Source organism: Haliotis rufescens, unplaced genomic scaffold (assembly GCF_023055435.1).
Source record: "Haliotis rufescens isolate VD_foot unplaced genomic scaffold, xgHalRufe1.0.p SCAF_8, whole genome shotgun sequence".
Taxonomy (NCBI): Eukaryota; Metazoa; Mollusca; class Gastropoda; order Lepetellida; family Haliotidae; genus Haliotis; species Haliotis rufescens.
The window spans coordinates 1,062,668-1,079,315 of record NW_025964372.1 but is presented as its reverse complement, the minus strand read 5'-3'; the positions used below and the strand labels follow the sequence as shown (position 1 = coordinate 1,079,315).

At 41.5% G+C, this 16,648-nt stretch overlaps 1 protein-coding gene and 1 long non-coding RNA gene across 2 annotated transcripts; one reads left to right on the top strand and one right to left on the bottom strand.

Annotated features, from left to right (window-relative positions):
• Window positions 1–4,380: 4,380 nt before the first annotated feature.
• LOC124130611 lies at window positions 4,381–10,634 on the top strand. The gene is made up of 3 exons (XR_007219428.1): window positions 4,381–4,510; window positions 7,730–7,816; window positions 9,527–10,634. It is a non-coding gene; the product is annotated as an uncharacterized LOC124130611 (long non-coding RNA).
• Window positions 10,635–10,828: 194 nt separating this feature from the next.
• LOC125376867 (neuroblast differentiation-associated protein AHNAK-like) lies at window positions 10,829–13,531 on the bottom strand. Its single transcript, XM_048389234.1, has one exon. The coding sequence runs from the start codon at window positions 13,529–13,531 to the stop codon at window positions 10,829–10,831; it is 2,703 nt and encodes a 900-aa protein (XP_048245191.1).
• Between the last annotated feature and the right edge of the window lie 3,117 nt (window positions 13,532–16,648).

Genomic DNA, 16,648 nt, shown 5'->3' with positions numbered 1-16,648 from the left:
AAATGTACATATCGAAATTCTTTCATCTTCGATTGATGAATAAGTAAATAGATTTGTTGATAGAAGAAATATTGTAAATATGTATGAAGCAATGTATAAATATTTTCTAACAGTATTCCAGTTATATCGCGGCGTGTCAGCTTAATGTGGGTGGAAAGCCCGAAGTGATGCAAGTCTCAGACGTTTACTACTTCGGTGAAACCCACGGACCCGGATATGGTGCTGACAAACCTAGAAACATAATCGGGGCGAACCGGGATTCGAACCCACAATCATAGGTTTCTGGCGTGCCAAAGGGACGCAACCCTGCACAGCGAATCGCGGCGCTTTTGACGATTGGACCACCTGTGTACCCAGCTCGCTGGTCGTAGTAATGCATGGAACCTGTATAATATATACAACTGGCATTTCTCCGCACCCAGTATTCGTTTATCTGGACATTAGTTAATCCGGACGATTTCACTGAGAAGGCCACAGTCCACATAACAGGGTTTCATAACTGTAGTTATTAATCGAGTGAAATATATTAAGTTGTCATAGCGACCGATTTCTAACAACCTTTGTCTGAATGAACATTTAATTCCACAGGCTAATTACCATGCAGCCATGACGTGTGTATGACTGGAATGATTTAATTGCCATTTCTTCTAAGATGCTAATCCCTATCGTTAATCCCCATTGTAATGTACACTGATGGCGGCCGGGTCGCCTAACCTTGTCGGCACCTATTGTTCTGGACGAGTTGAGCAGACAGGCATGCTAATCCTCAGACAATAGGAGACGGCGGGGGTCGTCTCAAGACATAGATATACATTAGGTAATACAGCGGAGAATGGCCTTGACATACGACACATATAAAATCATATACAAAAATAACATAATTTTCTATAATAGATAAAATATAACTACGGTTGATTTCAACATTTCAATATACATACGGTATTGACAACATTATTGATTTTTTAATACGTACATAATTTACTTTAAAAAATGTAACCAGGGAAATTCGTTGATGTCATTATGTCAGTCAACAATACCCGATACAAACAACATTTACATAATCTGATATTCATGTACATTCATAAATACTTCAAGTTGCTCTTGGTAGTTGGTATGATAAACAAGGGAGATAGCTCTGTGGATATTGCCCTCTTTCAAAACGTGAGTTATCTGTCCTTGGCGGCCGCTATAAAATAACACGGTGCGCATGTGCTGGTCAATGGGTATCTTCTTCCTAAGCTGGTCCCTGGCTCCCTATGCGCGTCGTCAACTTGCGCCAAGCTAGGAGCCTGTACAGGCCAAAATTAAAAACACTCAGCGTGTTTATTTGACGTCACATCCGGTGATTTTCAGAAATGGCTACGCTTATGCCGAAACAGGGGACGGACACACCTGTGAAAAGCGTATCATCTTGCGTTCGCTGTGATAAACCAAAATCTGATGGCGGGCAATTTTATAGGGTGGAAACTAGACCAACAAAATCATCTGACAACAATCTCGCTTATCTTTTGGAGCGCTACGGCGGATTAAAGTGTTGTTGTTGTTGCATTAAGTGTTTAAGAGGTCGCCTTCTGCTTAGGCAATTTCGGCTGACCTGTCCCTCTTTGGGACTCCTGTGTGTGAGAAGGATACATATACTCGTATCTATTGTGAGTTCGGTGTTCACATAATTTCTGTTTTTGTATTGATATGATTTCTATTTTCTTATATTGATATGATTTCATTTTTATCCTTGGCTGCTCTGTTTATATACGTTCGAGTAGCTGTCCATCTCTCAGAAATAGAGTTAGTTTGGCCTTCGCTATTGCATCTCTTGGCTTTAGGAGATCTATGACAGATAGCGGATCTAACTGCAATTCTTGTTTTAACCTAGCCCGGGCTGGGGCATGGTCTTGACATTCTAGTAACACGTGGTCAATGGTTTCAGCCTGATTGCAAGATGAACAAACCTTGTCATAGTGCTTTTTGTGACCAAGTCTGAGGCGTGAGATAGCAATTTCAATCTTCCTTTCATTTGAGTATGAGTTTGGCTTTTGTTGGATCTTGGGTTGAATTTTGTAGAGCCATCTGCCGATCTTACTTCCGTCCCATTGGGCTTGCCATCTTTCTGCTATGGAGGCTTTGATTTTGCTTTTTATCTCTAGTTTACTAAAGGGAATAGGCTAGCTTCGCCAGTGAGTCTGCTTTTTCATTTCCATGAATATCTATGTGAGAGGGGATCCAACACAGCTCCACCTGTTGCCCTTGGTCCGATAGTTTTGTATATTCGTATAGAATATTGTTGACTGTGTTTGGCCTGGAGTTTGAGTTTCTGCCACTGATGGCCTGAAGTGCACTTAGCGAGTCTGATAGGACGACTGCCTTTGCTTCCGGAAGTTCCGGTATGAGTTTGAGTGCATGATGAATTGCCTCCAATTCAGCCGTGAATACTGACTGACCATCAGGCAAGCGAACTGAATGTGCTTGGGGTTTGGAGCTGTGGATATGGATCCCGTAACCAGCACTGTTGTTGAAAGTATTCTTGGATCCATCAGTGTATATATGGGCCCAGCTGTCCCAGAGTGACAGACATGTGAAGAAGGGGGGTTATATACATGTGATAACTTATGTTTATATAAGCTTGAATGATGATAGATTGATGTTTACACAAGAGATAAGGATGAAGTATAAAGCCCGACGATGTAGATATAAATAAAAAAAAGGCATGCTAGTAAAAACAAACAGTGACTGATATTTTAGCAATATTCCAGCAATATCACGGCGGGGGACACCAGAAATGGGCTTCACATATTGTACCCATTTCGGGAATCGAACCCGGGTCTTCAGCGTGACGAGCGAACGCTTTAACCACTAGGCTACTCGGCGCACCGTGGTGTAGGGGGCACGGGTGGCCCAGTAGTTTAAGGCACCGCGATCCGCTGTGCAGAGTTGCGTCCCTTGGGCACGCCAGAAACTTATGATTGTGGGTTCGAATCCCAAACAATAGGGGATGACAAAGTAGACACTATTTATGGATAACAACTTCTTTATTGACTGCAAAGGCGACATTTCGGTATAGATCCTTATACCGTTGTCAAGTTAATGTAATGACGTAAGAACAACCCGCGAAGCACAATGACATATAAACATTCACGCTTGTAATTTATCATTTAACTTAAAAAACATAAAATATCATGTCAAAGTTATAAAGCCATATGCTTTCCTAATGTCCACCATATAGGTAGTTCTGTGAACTAGATACTCTTTATGGAGGGGTGCGTGGGGGTGATATGAAAAAAATCTTATATGAATTGGAGGTTCACCCTCCACCAACTGTATTTTTGACATATTTTTTATTTATGTTTTAAAACTGCCAATGTATATATGTAACCATGGGGAGCGGTATTAATATAAGCATTGTTGCTTGTTTACCAGTCCCCATTTTATTCTGCATGTATGTGATGATGTTATGAAATAAAAAATATGTTTAACACCCCTCCCCCAATAACATCTGACCAGTCCTTTAACTTAAAAAACGAAGTTAATTTTTAGAAAAAATAAAATTACGTTTTTGATGCACTGATTTTAATTTCTCACTTACATCGAGTTCAACACAATTTGAAACTTCAGTCAGCTTACAGGGTAACTGAAGTTTTTATTCTCAGTTAAAAGGCGACCCTGTTCTTTGTGCACAAGGCGAGGCAGTAGCTCCTGTGAAGATCTGGGGTAGACTAGATCTTCAGCAACCCACGTTTGCCGTAAAAGGCGACTATGCTTGTAAGAGGCGACTGATGGGGTCGTGTGGTAAGGCTCGCTGAGTTGGTTGATGCATTGCATCGTATCGTGTCCCAATTACGAGGATCGATGCTCATGATGTCAATCACTGGATTGTATGATCCAGACTCGATTATTTACAGACGACCGTCATATAGCTGGAATATTGCTGAGTGCGGCGTAAAACAACAAACAGTAGGAGACCGGACAACACACTGATGGCACACGCCATTCGTGACCAACTCGTGTTATTCCGGGACAAGCCGAATAGCGACTCGTGCCCCTCTCGTGACCATTTTTGTGACCGGGTTCCGTCTAGGCGCAAACGGGCATACCTAAAACAGTTGTCAACTCGTTTTGTAATGGTTCACATATATTTCCCCATATATCATATTATATATTTCAGATGTCGGGATGTGCGGAATTATACAGTATGATTGAACACATTTAACTGTGTCTTGGGTATATTTTTAGATGCAAGACATATGTAAAATCAAAAATTATTTCTGAGGGATTCTTTGACGAAGAACTTGAAATCATACGCGCATTCTGATTGGTTTGTCGTATTTTCGCACATAACATTCATCGATAGGGGGACGAGTCTTCTTGCAGGTTACGGAAAGGGGCGAATCGTGACGAATGGGCACACGCGTGGCGGGGCTTACCTCCCTTGTATATGCCAACACTGAAACGAAAGTAACTTCTGTGAAACAACTCTTTACTGACGTGTACACTTCAGACGTGTTTTCTGTGGAAGGTAGGTTAATATCGTTACGTATGTTCTGACGTGATAGTTTTAGTCATTTACAGAAATTAGATTTTACACTGTTCAGTACAGAACGTATTGTATAACTGCCAAGACCTGCAAGAAGATTGTAACGACCAGATCGGATGCTTTACACCAGGTGTTATAGATTATTCTCTTTTGTGAATTGCCTGGTACAGTCATATATATTGTGTGTAATATATGTGAAAGTATATTTCACAGAATCGTTGTTGTTACCGTTATTAAAGTTTCAATTATTCTGCAAAAGTCTGTTCAAGTATTTTGTTTAAAATAATCCGAGGAACTTTTTTTCTCAGCGAATTGTTTATTTTGGTTTACATGGCTATGGAAAACATGTATCACTACGCACGATCTATACGTAAGATTTCGACAAGTTGCTGATGTTAATGTTTAATGCAATTATTCCTTAATTTGGAAGCAAAAATGTGAAAATGATAAATAGAATTCATCACTCGTGTTTTTTAATATGGGAAATATCAAACTCGTCCCGTTAATCGGTATTTGCCTCTCCAAAGGCTCGGCAAATACCGATTAACTAAGACTCGGTTGATATTTCCCATATTAAAAAACACTCGTGATGAATCCTCTATGTATGTACTATATGTGAAAGAATATATAGATATATATGCATGTAATATATGTGAAAGTATATATATATATATATGTAATATATATGAAAGTATATATGTATATGTAATATATGTGAAAGTATATATGTATATATGTAATATATGTGAAAGTATATATATACATATATTTGTAATATATGTGAAAGTATATATATGTATGTACTATATTTGAAAGTATATACAGATATATATGCATGTAATATATGTGAAAGTATATATATATATGTGATAGTATATATGTATGTATGTATGTAATATATGTTAAAGTATATATATATATATGTAATATATGTGAATGTATGTATGTATGTATGTATGTATGTATGTATGGGTGTATGTATGTATGTATGTATGGTTGTATGTATGCATTACTTTCACACATGTTACAATGTTTTTCCCAATGTTAAATAGTCTCTTATAACTTTAAAGCGTGTGGGTTGTTACTGTATAAATGCTTTTATACTAAGACATTTTTAAAGAGTGTATTCCGAATGTATTATATATGTAAGAGGTGACCCTCACATACAGTATCTGTCAAGTCGAAGAGGCGACGTGACTCAATATAGAGTCACGCTCGACTGCACACCTTTCCCCGTCACCGTCTGATACTGCTTATAATGGTGCTTGTGTTTATGAATATTTGGATATGCGTCAGAAGTTTAACTTTCGATTGTTGATATAAATACTTTGGAATTAATAATGCAACATTGAAAGCGTTATTTTAAACTGTTAATGCATTAAGAAAAAAAGATCAAATGGCGGCCCCGTCAAGCATTAAAACACTTATTTACCTCCTAGTTGTGTGCCTATAACACGTAGCGGAAGGTCCAGGGTTCGATCCCGGGCCGCGTCATACAAAAAGACGTTAAAAGATTGTACTTGTTGTTACCCTGTCTGGCGCTCGGCATTAAGGGGCTAAAACAAGGACTGGTCGGCTCGGAGTCAGTATACTGTGTCTGAGTGGGGTATTCATGTTAAAACTGCGGCATGGTATCTCAGTGAGCTAGCACTATAAATCGGCATCAGTCCGGACTAGTACAAGTAGCCACACACACACATACACGTGCATGCACGTCGCTATATAAGTGCAATAATCTTGGACGCAACGTTAAACCCAATTTCACCTCACCTCACCTATAACACGTGGCTGTCATGTTTCGTCGTTTCCTGGCAGACATTTTGTACTATTATTTCTGAGGTTGCATTTCATGCGTTCTATTTCAGACAGTGCCTTAAGTTCTCCTTGATTAACACTGGTTAACACAGGTTGAAACTTGTTAACGCAGGTTGAATCTTGTTAACCCTGGTTGCCAGAAATGTGGCAACCTTGGTTGACTCAGGTCACTTAAAGTTTAATAATAAAACGCGTCTTGTAACACCACTTTGTTTAGTTAAGGGGAGCTTAATTCACGGACTGCCGTCATTGTAATAAGTGAGTGAGTGAGTTTGGTTTTACGCCGCTTTTAGCAATATTCCAGCAATATCACGGCGGGGGACACCAGAAATGGGCTTCACACATTGAACCCATGTCGGGAATCGAACCCGGGTCGTCGGCGTGACGAGCGCACGCTTTTAACCACTAGGCTACCCGACCGCCACCATTGTAATAACAATCTTATCAGTTGTGGTAAACACAAGACGAAGTTGAGCCCAAAGAATGTGTTGCATATAAACTACTACATATATAGATATGGCGTAGTTGGTATTTATTTGTGAGGGAATATTATAGTCAATCAAAGCTAATAAGCCAATAAATGTTATTAAATGGACAAATTAGTCTAAACAAAGTCAAATATATGTCACATTTTGGTAATTTAAAAACATTATATTTTTTACTTCAACAACCATTTCTGTAAATATTTGCCAAAGCCTCCTGGAGGTTTAGCTTAATGAAGATGTTTTGGGGCTATTTACCAAATGTAAACAAAGACACGTGTGGCTTGAATGCATCATCGCTCCTTCAAGTAACAACCTCATTTTATGCATCAAAATACTGTTATTCATATATTTTCCGGTGTGAAACTAACAATCTCCATTTTCACCATGTTTTTAAAAGCCTCATTTTGCCATATTTAAATAACAAAGATTATATTTATCAAAGTACATAAATCATGACGTGGGGGCACGGGTGGCCCAGTCGTCTAAGGCGCCGCGATATTCGATGTGCAGAGTTGCGTCCCATGGGCACGCCAGAAACCTATGATTGTGGGTTCGAATCCCGGTTCGCCCTGATTATGTTTCTAGGTTTGTCAGCACCATACCCGTGCTCGTGGGTTTCACCGAAGTGGTAAACGTCTTAGACCTGCATCACTTCGGGCTTTCCTCCCACATTAAGCTGACACGCCGCGATAGAACTGGAATACTGTTAAAAGCGGCGCTAAACCCAACTCACTCACTCACTCACTCAATTATGACGCACATTCTGATTGGCTTGCACTGTTTCGACTCGAGCCTCCTTGTAGGTTACGTTGCGAGTGTTGACCAATTGTGTCACCAAATATATAACCGCGATGCTGTTGTTGTTTACAACTCTGATATATATCGTGCATCTGATTTTCAGGTTATAGGTTCGCATCCCATTTGTGAAGAAGAATATAAGACAATCTTTGTAACACTTTGCTGTCAGACGAACAGGAATTCATCGAAGGTAAATTTACTCCAATAATGTTGGCCTTTATTGAGGCATTCGTCACCACTCGCCTCTTTCCGTCACCTGCAAGAAGACTCGCCCCCCTATCGATGAATGTTATGTGCGAAAATACGACAAACCAATCAGAATGCGCGTATGATTACAAGTTCTTCGTCAAAGAATCCCTCAGAAATAATTTTTGATTTTACATATGTCTTGCATCTAAGATATACCAAAGACACTGTTAAATGTGTTCAATCATACTGTATAATTCCGCACGTCCCGATGTGCTTTAAATTGCATCTGAAATATATATAATGTATGGGGGAAATGTACGAACCATTACGCAACGAGTTGACAATTGTTTTAGGTATACCCGTTTGAGCTAAGACGGAACCCGGTCGCAAAAATGGCCACGAGAGGGGCACGAGTCGCTATTCGGCTTGTCCCGGAATAACACGAGTTGGTCACGAATGTTATTGAGGTATAGACTTACAGACCGGTGTGCACACTTTGCGCAAATTTAAACCATATTGAATAAAGTAATATATCAACAATAATAACTTCACAGACTGTTTATTTAATCATTAACAAAAAACAACAACACGAAATAAGTGACATCGTTCAGCGCAATAATGCAACAAAAAACCCGCTCATTTAAATATCAAACAAGATGAAACAGTAGTCCGTTAGTGGGCGTGGACTATTTCTGCTAAGCCAATCAAATGCCACAGAATGTATTTACTTTGGACTGAACCGAAAATATATAGAATCTATCTACGATTGAAGAAAATATGATATCAGAAATAATTCGTAAAGCTCATAGTAGTAAGCTCATATTTAGCTTCTTTGACAGGCATTTAGAAGTTGGAGTTCTAAGTAAGGATACGAATTTATGGATAAAGAAGTTGTTCATCCATAAATTCTTATCCTTACTCAGATTTAGCTGTTACGTCAAGCATGTCTTCTGTCCCTGAAATACAAAGTATCTAGTTATAATTGAGTGAGTGAGTTCGGTTTTACGCCGCTTTTAGCAATATTCCAGCAATATCACGGTGGGGGACACCAGAAATGGGCCTCACACATTGTACCCATGTCGGGAATCGAACCCGGGTCTTTGGCGTGACGAGCTGACGCTTTAACCACTGGGCTACCCGACCGCCCTATGTAGTTATAAGAATTTGAAGATGTAATGTTAACCTATATGCTATCACCACGGCATAACGTCTTGTACACATAAAGAAAGGATGGCCCAACGGTCAAAGGCGTCCCTTTGCTGCCAAGATCGTATTCGAATCCAGTATTCCTATAATGCTCCTTGGATAGGCAACACCATACCCGGTCGTTGGTTTCACGAAAGTGGCAAGTATCTTCTACCTCCACCACTGTAGGTTTTCCATTTCACTAAGATGACGTGAGCCAGGCTGACCCCAACACTCTATCCTCTGTAAACAATACCACGTTAAACATTGGTGACTATGACAAGGAGTGTTTCTGATAACAACTTCTTTATTATGGCCGTACATCAGGTGAATGACATGGGGGGTCAATTGGAGGGAATCGATGGACATAACACTTGTTATCGGGGAGGGGTACAAGGTGAAGTGTTTATACAATAAAATGAAATGTCCCTTGCACTGGGGAAGGAAACTCTCTGATCTCGATTGACTGATGTCTAGGCTCCTCCGATGAACATTTCGTCTTAATGCGTGCATGCTTGTGTTTCAGACCACCACGTCAGAAGCAATGGCCGACATGGAAGTTGGAAATGATATTTATCAGAAACTCCTGGCGGTGAAGGTCGCGATAATAGTTCTGTTTACATTGTTAAATGTACTGTGCTGTAAGAAGGACACTGAATACTTCCGGCTGGTGCTGGTTGGGGTCAGTTTGTCCTTTGTTGGAGATTTCTGTATGATGTGGAATTACTATGTGGGGATGGGTTTCCTCATTGTTGCTCGGGTGCTCTACATTGGAACATCAAGTGGGAAGTTGCACAATCCTTTGTTAGCTACCTTACCTTGCATCCTATGCTGTCTCCTGGTGTATGTCGCTCGACTTGAATTTAAAGGGGGTCTTTTTGTTGTTCATGTGATCGTAGCCATGGTAGTGCCATGCATAGCATTTGCATCCGCACAAGAAAACATGGGGCACATCTGTAAGTGTTTCGGCAGCACAGTGCTGATGGTAGCTAATATTTTATACTCTGTTTCCCATGACTTTGGCATACCAAATGTTAATATAGTGTCAGAAATTGTTTCTTTGTTTGGGCATGTTGCTGTAATGCTGTCTGCGCTTTGTTTGAAGCAAATACGAGAGGTTGAATCTGATTGGTCACTAGAAGAGGCGTAGAAAGGACATAACTCGTAACAGCCACTGGTGGCGCTACGATCGAGCTTAGGAATTCAAGCCTAGTTCGGCAAGGGTGGAAACTGGACTTTTAAGGTCAGTTAACTCTCTTGCCTCGGGAAGATGGGTAAAGTTGGAATCGGAATATCGACTCTGATTGTGCAGAGGTTTCTTACAAATATGGAAATATTTTTTGTCGCTTTTATACATTATCATGTAAGGCATATCCTAGGACTATTGTGCCCGTTCCAAAACAATGGTGGATGTTGTCTTGCTACAACTCTCACCCTACCCTGTCAGCTGTATAGTTTTGCTATCAGGTCAATGTGTGAACCTGGTTTTTGAAATTGGACTTATTATGTGACAATTGACAACTTTGTAATGTTATTGTGAAATAGAAAATAGTTTTCTTGGTGATTATTTTGAAACTTGTGTCGTTTATTTGGTTTTATATTACCAACCAGAAATAAATATGTTGCTAACACTCCGTTCAGAGTTGTGTTGTGTGGAAGCAGCCACAAGAAATGTACGTGTCCAATATATATTCCGGGAGGATGGCTGGCCCTCTGGTTTCAGCGCAACGCTCTGTTATAACAGATCCTATATTTACAGTGCATTCACCTTGCAATCTTAGAATCTCACCTCTCAACAAATCAGGTTCTAGGTTTCTGGCTTTGGACATTATTGCGGGGAGAACTTGGCTCCACGTTGTTCCACAACTGGATACTGGTCACCCTGACTAGGGACACTGACATACAGGTACAGACAGAAGGTTATGGTCACACAGTGAGGGAGGATTGTGTGCAAGTCGTTTTTCTTCATGCCATCACTTGGCCCACTATTGTGCAACTCAGTTTTCTTCATGCCATCACTTGGCCAACTATTGTGCAACTCGTTTGTCTCCATGTCACCACTTGGCCCACTTTTGTGCAACTCAGTTTTCTTCATGCCATCACTTGGCCCACTATTGTGCAACTCAGTTTTCTTCATGCCATCACTTGGCCCACTATTGTGCAACTCAGTTTTCTTCATGCCATCACTTGGCCCACTATTGTGCACATCGTTTGTCTCCATGTCACCTCTTGTCCCACTATTGTGCAACTCGTTTGTCTCCATGTCACCACTTGGCCAACTTTTGTGCAACTCGTTTGTCTCCATGTCATCACTTGGCCCACTATTGTGCAACTCAGTTTTCTTCATGCCATCACTTGTCCCACTATTGTACAACTCGTTTGTCTCCATGTCACCACTTGTCCCACTATTGTGCACATCGTTTGTCTCCATGTCACCACTTGGCCCACTATTGTGCAACTCGTTTGTCTCCATGTCACCACTTGGCCCACTATTGTGCAACTCGTTTGTCTCGATGTCACCACTTGGCCCACTATTGTGCAACTCGTTTGTCTCCATGTCACCACTTGGCCCACTATTGTGCAACTCAGTTTTCTCCATGTCACCACTTGGCCCACTATTGTGCACATCGTTTGTCTCCATGTCATCACTTGGCCCACTATTGTGCAAATCATTTGTCTCCATGTCACCACTTGGCCCACTATTGTGCACATCGTTTGTCTCCATGTCACCACTTGGCCCACTATTGTGCACATCGTTTGTCTCCATGTCACCACTTGGCCCACTATTGTGCACATCGTTTGTCTCCATGTCACCACTTGGCCCACTATTGTGCAACTCGTTTGTCTCCATATCACCACTTGGCCCACTATTGTGTAACTCAGTTTTCTCCATGTCACCACTTGGCCCACTATTGTGCACATCGTTTGTCTCCATGTCACCACTTGGCCCACTATTGTGCACATCGTTTGTCTCCATGTCACCACTTGGCCCACTATTGTGCACATCGTTTGTCTCCATGTCACCACTTGGCCCACTATTGTGCACATCGTTTGTCTCCATGTCACCACTTGGCCCACTATTGTGCAACTCGTTTGTCTCCATATCACCACTTGGCCCACTATTGTGTAACTCAGTTTTCTCCATGTCACCACTTGGCCCACTATTGTGCACATCGTTTGTCTCCATGTCACCACTAGGCCCACTATTGTGCACATCGTTTGTCTCCATGTCACCTCTTGGCCCACTATTGTGGAACTCAGTTTTCTCCATGTCACCACTTGTCCCACTATTGTGTAACTCAGTTTTCTCCATGTCACCACTTGGCCCACTATTGTGCAACTCGTTTGTCTCCATGTCACCACTAGGCCCACTATTGTGCAACTCAGTTTTCTCCATGTCACCACTTGGCCCACTATTGTGCACATCGTTTGTCTCCATGTCACCACTTGTCCCACTATTATGCAACTCAGTTTTCTCCATGTCACCACTTGTCCCACTATTGTGCACATCGTTTGTCTCCATGTCACCACTTGGCCCACTATTGTGCAACTCAGTTTTCTCCATGTCACCACTTGGCCCACTATTGTGCACATCGTTTGTCTCCATGTCACCACTTGGCCCACTATTGTGCACATCGTTTGTCTCCATGTCACCACTTGGCCCACTATTGTGCACATCGTTTGTCTCCATGTCACCACTTGGCCCACTATTGTGCAACTCGTTTGTCTCCATGTCACCACTTGGCCCACTATTGTGTAACTCAGTTTTCTCCATGTCACCACTTGGCCCACTATTGTGCACATCGTTTGTCTCCATGTCACCACTAGGCCCACTATTGTGCACATCGTTTGTCTCCATGTCACCTTTTGGCCCACTATTGTGGAACTCAGTTTTCTCCATGTCACCACTTGTCCCACTATTGTGTAACTCAGTTTTCTCCATGTCACCACTTGGCCCACTATTGTGCAACTCGTTTGTCTCCATGTCACCACTAGGCCCACTATTGTGCAACTCAGTTTTCTCCATGTCACCACTTGGCCCACTATTGTGCACATCGTTTGTCTCCATGTCACCACTTGTCCCACTATTATGCAACTCAGTTTTCTCCATGTCACCACTTGTCCCACTATTGTGCACATCGTTTGTCTCCATGTCACCACTTGTCCCACTATTGTGCAACTCAGTTTTCTCCATGTCACCACTTGTCCCACTATTGTGCAACTCAGTTTTCTCCATGTCACCACTTGGCCCACTATTGTGCACATCGTTTGTCTCCATGTCACCTCTTGTCCCACTATTGTGCAAATCAGTTTTCTTCAAGCCATTACTTGGCCCACTATTGTGCACATCGTTTGTCTCCATGTCACCTCTTGTCCCACTATTGTGCAACTCAGTTTTCTCCATGTCACCACTTGGCCCACTATTGTGCACATCGTTTGTCTCCATGTCACCACTTGGCCCACTATTGTGCACATCGTTTGTCTCCATGTCACCACTTGGCCCACTATTGTGCACATCGTTTGTCTCCATGTCACCACTTGGCCAACTATTGTCCACAGATGATGGTGCAGACACTTGATACACCTGTGTTAATTCAGTACAACAAAGCTAAACGAAAGTGATCGATGTATAAAATTCTATACTGACTTGTACACTGTTCTCCACTTGATTGTCTGGATCTTCACTTGATTGTCTGGTTTGTTTCCAGGCCGCCGTCGCATGGCAGGAATACTGCTGTGCGGTGCCAGGCAATAACAAGTTACTGTTTTAGTTACTGGTGGGTGCTACCGGTAGAGTAGGACATGCTTACCCATTTCGCGAACACCTGGTGTCATCACTAATCTTCAGTGGTCTATTCACATCATGTTTAAAGCCATTTTGACCTTTACCCCAAATGGTTGGTTGGTTTGTTGTCCAGTGATTGACATCATGAGCATCGATCCACGTAATTGGGATCAATGACATGCATCAACCAAGTCAGCGAGCCTGACCACCCGATCCCGTTAGTCGCCTTTTACGACAAGCATGGGTTGCTGAAGACCTATTCTACCCCGGAATCTTCACGGGTCTTACGCCAAATGGAATCTGTTTCGGCAGATAATCTAGAGTGGATATTCTCTTGCATTGACAGTTTATATTCTCTTTCTTGTTTTTTTTCATGTAACGTGAGTGGATTAGACGTTTTATAGTAGGAAATAAACTGAAATGTCCAGTTACATCACGTTTACAATCGTTATTCTACCACCGCCGCACATGCAGGTAAATACACAGTAAATAAAAGGCCTCCGTCAAACAGGCAACAGCTGAAAGATTTAATGATGACAAACAACCCTTAAACCAGTAATGTTGAAACCTAACAACACCAACAGCCTGCAGAGGTATTCTTATGTCAGCTGACTCCTACCTCGCAATGATTGTATGAAAGTAATAGAGCGACACATCGTATACAGGTTTGTATACACTGTTATGAAAGGAACGTACCTTGCACAAACTCGCCAAGTATTGTCGATAGGCTTGGCTGAGTTTTCGGGTATGTCAAGGTGACATTTTCACTATACCTATTTTTATACCGACACTGTTTATTTTGAGCATCACAAATATGACGAAGCTGTTTATTGGCTTGAAATCTAAATACTAAGAGAATTATATTTTGTCGGGTGGAAAACCTGCAGATCTTTCTGCCTTATGGAATTCGGATTTCTAATTGCCAATTTAATTTTGAAATGCTCCCTAGCCTGGTTCTATGTGAAAGCTTTTTCAGCATCCCTACATAACCCGGGTAAATGCATACACCCATGTTTGATGGCGGCAAATAATGAAACAACCAAAATAGCTGGGCAGATATGTCAAATAGATGTTCACTTCTGGAAGAAAGCATTAAAATTTGTACATAGGGATTATTGAGTATGCAGAATCCGATTTTAATTGGATACACGCTGGCAAACCAATGGTTCCCACTGAAATTGAGATATCCAAGATGGCCGCCATCCGTATTACAAATTTCGATATATGGCCCTAACTTTAGATCTGTTTGCATACACCCATGTTTGATGGCGGCAAATAATGAAACAATAAAGACATGGCTATTCGATGGGGATGTATCGTAGGTGAAGGGTAGGTCACAAGCCGCCTCAATGGACAGTTTCACAGTGAACAGTAATGAGCAGACTGAAGAAGGTATTGCCGTGATCAGTTCGAGTGTGTTCACAGATACCAGACATTCTCAAAAGCGAGAGCGAGAGCACCAATGCACACCCATGCTCGTCGTCAAATCAATGTCACGTGCACGTCGCTATATAAGTGTAACGATGCTGAACGTGACGTCTATAAACCCCATTGCATCTCACCCCATCTCTGGCTTATCAACTGCGATGTTTGCAGTCAGGAGAATGTGTCGCAAATTCATTTTTTCCCCTGTTCTTACGTCTCTTCTTACACAGACTTTTGTTCCAATGAACACATATATCTCTACAGCCAGGTTCGAGACAATGTCAACGGACAGCATCGATGTGAGAAGCCAGCATGTTGAGTTTGTTACTAATCAGCGTAGTTTTATTCCTGGAATGGTTTTGCTTGTTTGTTTGTTGTCTGACGCCGCACTCAGCAATATTCCAGCTATATGACGGCGGTCTGTAAAATAATCGAGTCTGAACCAGACAATCCAGTGATTGACATCACGCGCATCGATCCACGCAATTTGGCTTGATGACATGCATCAACCAAGTCAGCGAGCCTGACCACCCGATCCTGATAGTCGCCTTTTACGACAAGCATAGTCACCTTTTTACGGCAAGCATGGGTTGCATCAACAAATTTACTATTGTTCTGCCATTTCACACTACACTACAATTAGGGGAATGTTGGTAGAAGCGAAAGAGTCTGTTTGCAGTTGTCGAAGTTGTTGGTTTGTTGTATAACGCCGCACTCAGCAATATTTCAGCTATATGACGGCGGCCTGTAAATAATCACGTCTGGACCAGATAATCCATTGATTGACATCATGAGCATCGATCTACGCAATTGGGATAGATGACATGCATCACTGATCCCGTTAGTCGCCTGCTACGACAAGCATAGTCCTGCTTGACAAGGGTATAAGGATCTATACCGAAACGTCGCCTTCACAATATTAAAGAAGTTGTTATCCATAAATTGTGTCTACTTGATATGACGGCGGTCTGTTAATAATCGAGTCTGGACCAGACAATCCAGTGATTGACATCATGGTGCCCATTTTAAGCTTTTCAAATTTTTGGTAATTGACGTGAACATACCTGAACGTCATTCTTATTTCTGTAGCAATGAATGCTTTAAAGCTGCTTTGAGCAGATTTCCATCATACCAAGGTGTGTCAGGTTGATGTGGGAAAAACGTCCTATTTTCGTTGTACCATAACAAGGCACTGTCTAGGTGATCTAGACACATTTTATATTTAAGTTACACCCCCATAAAAAACAAAATGTTTCGTAATATTGCCCTATATTGTCCCATCTGAATGGATTACATTAGAGCATTGAGGATACAGCAATGGATACATTAGGACAACGCCTGAACACAAGTTTATCCATCAGATTATTGTAATGAATATAGGGTAGGTGTGTATAATTTGTTGTTGGGATATATATTACTTATTGAGACGGTTTCTAT

Excerpts from the sequence above, each read along its gene's own strand:
- LOC125376867 (XM_048389234.1), bottom strand. The coding sequence starts at position 13,531 with ATGGAGACAAACGATGTGCACAATAGTGGGCCAAGTGGTGACATGGAG.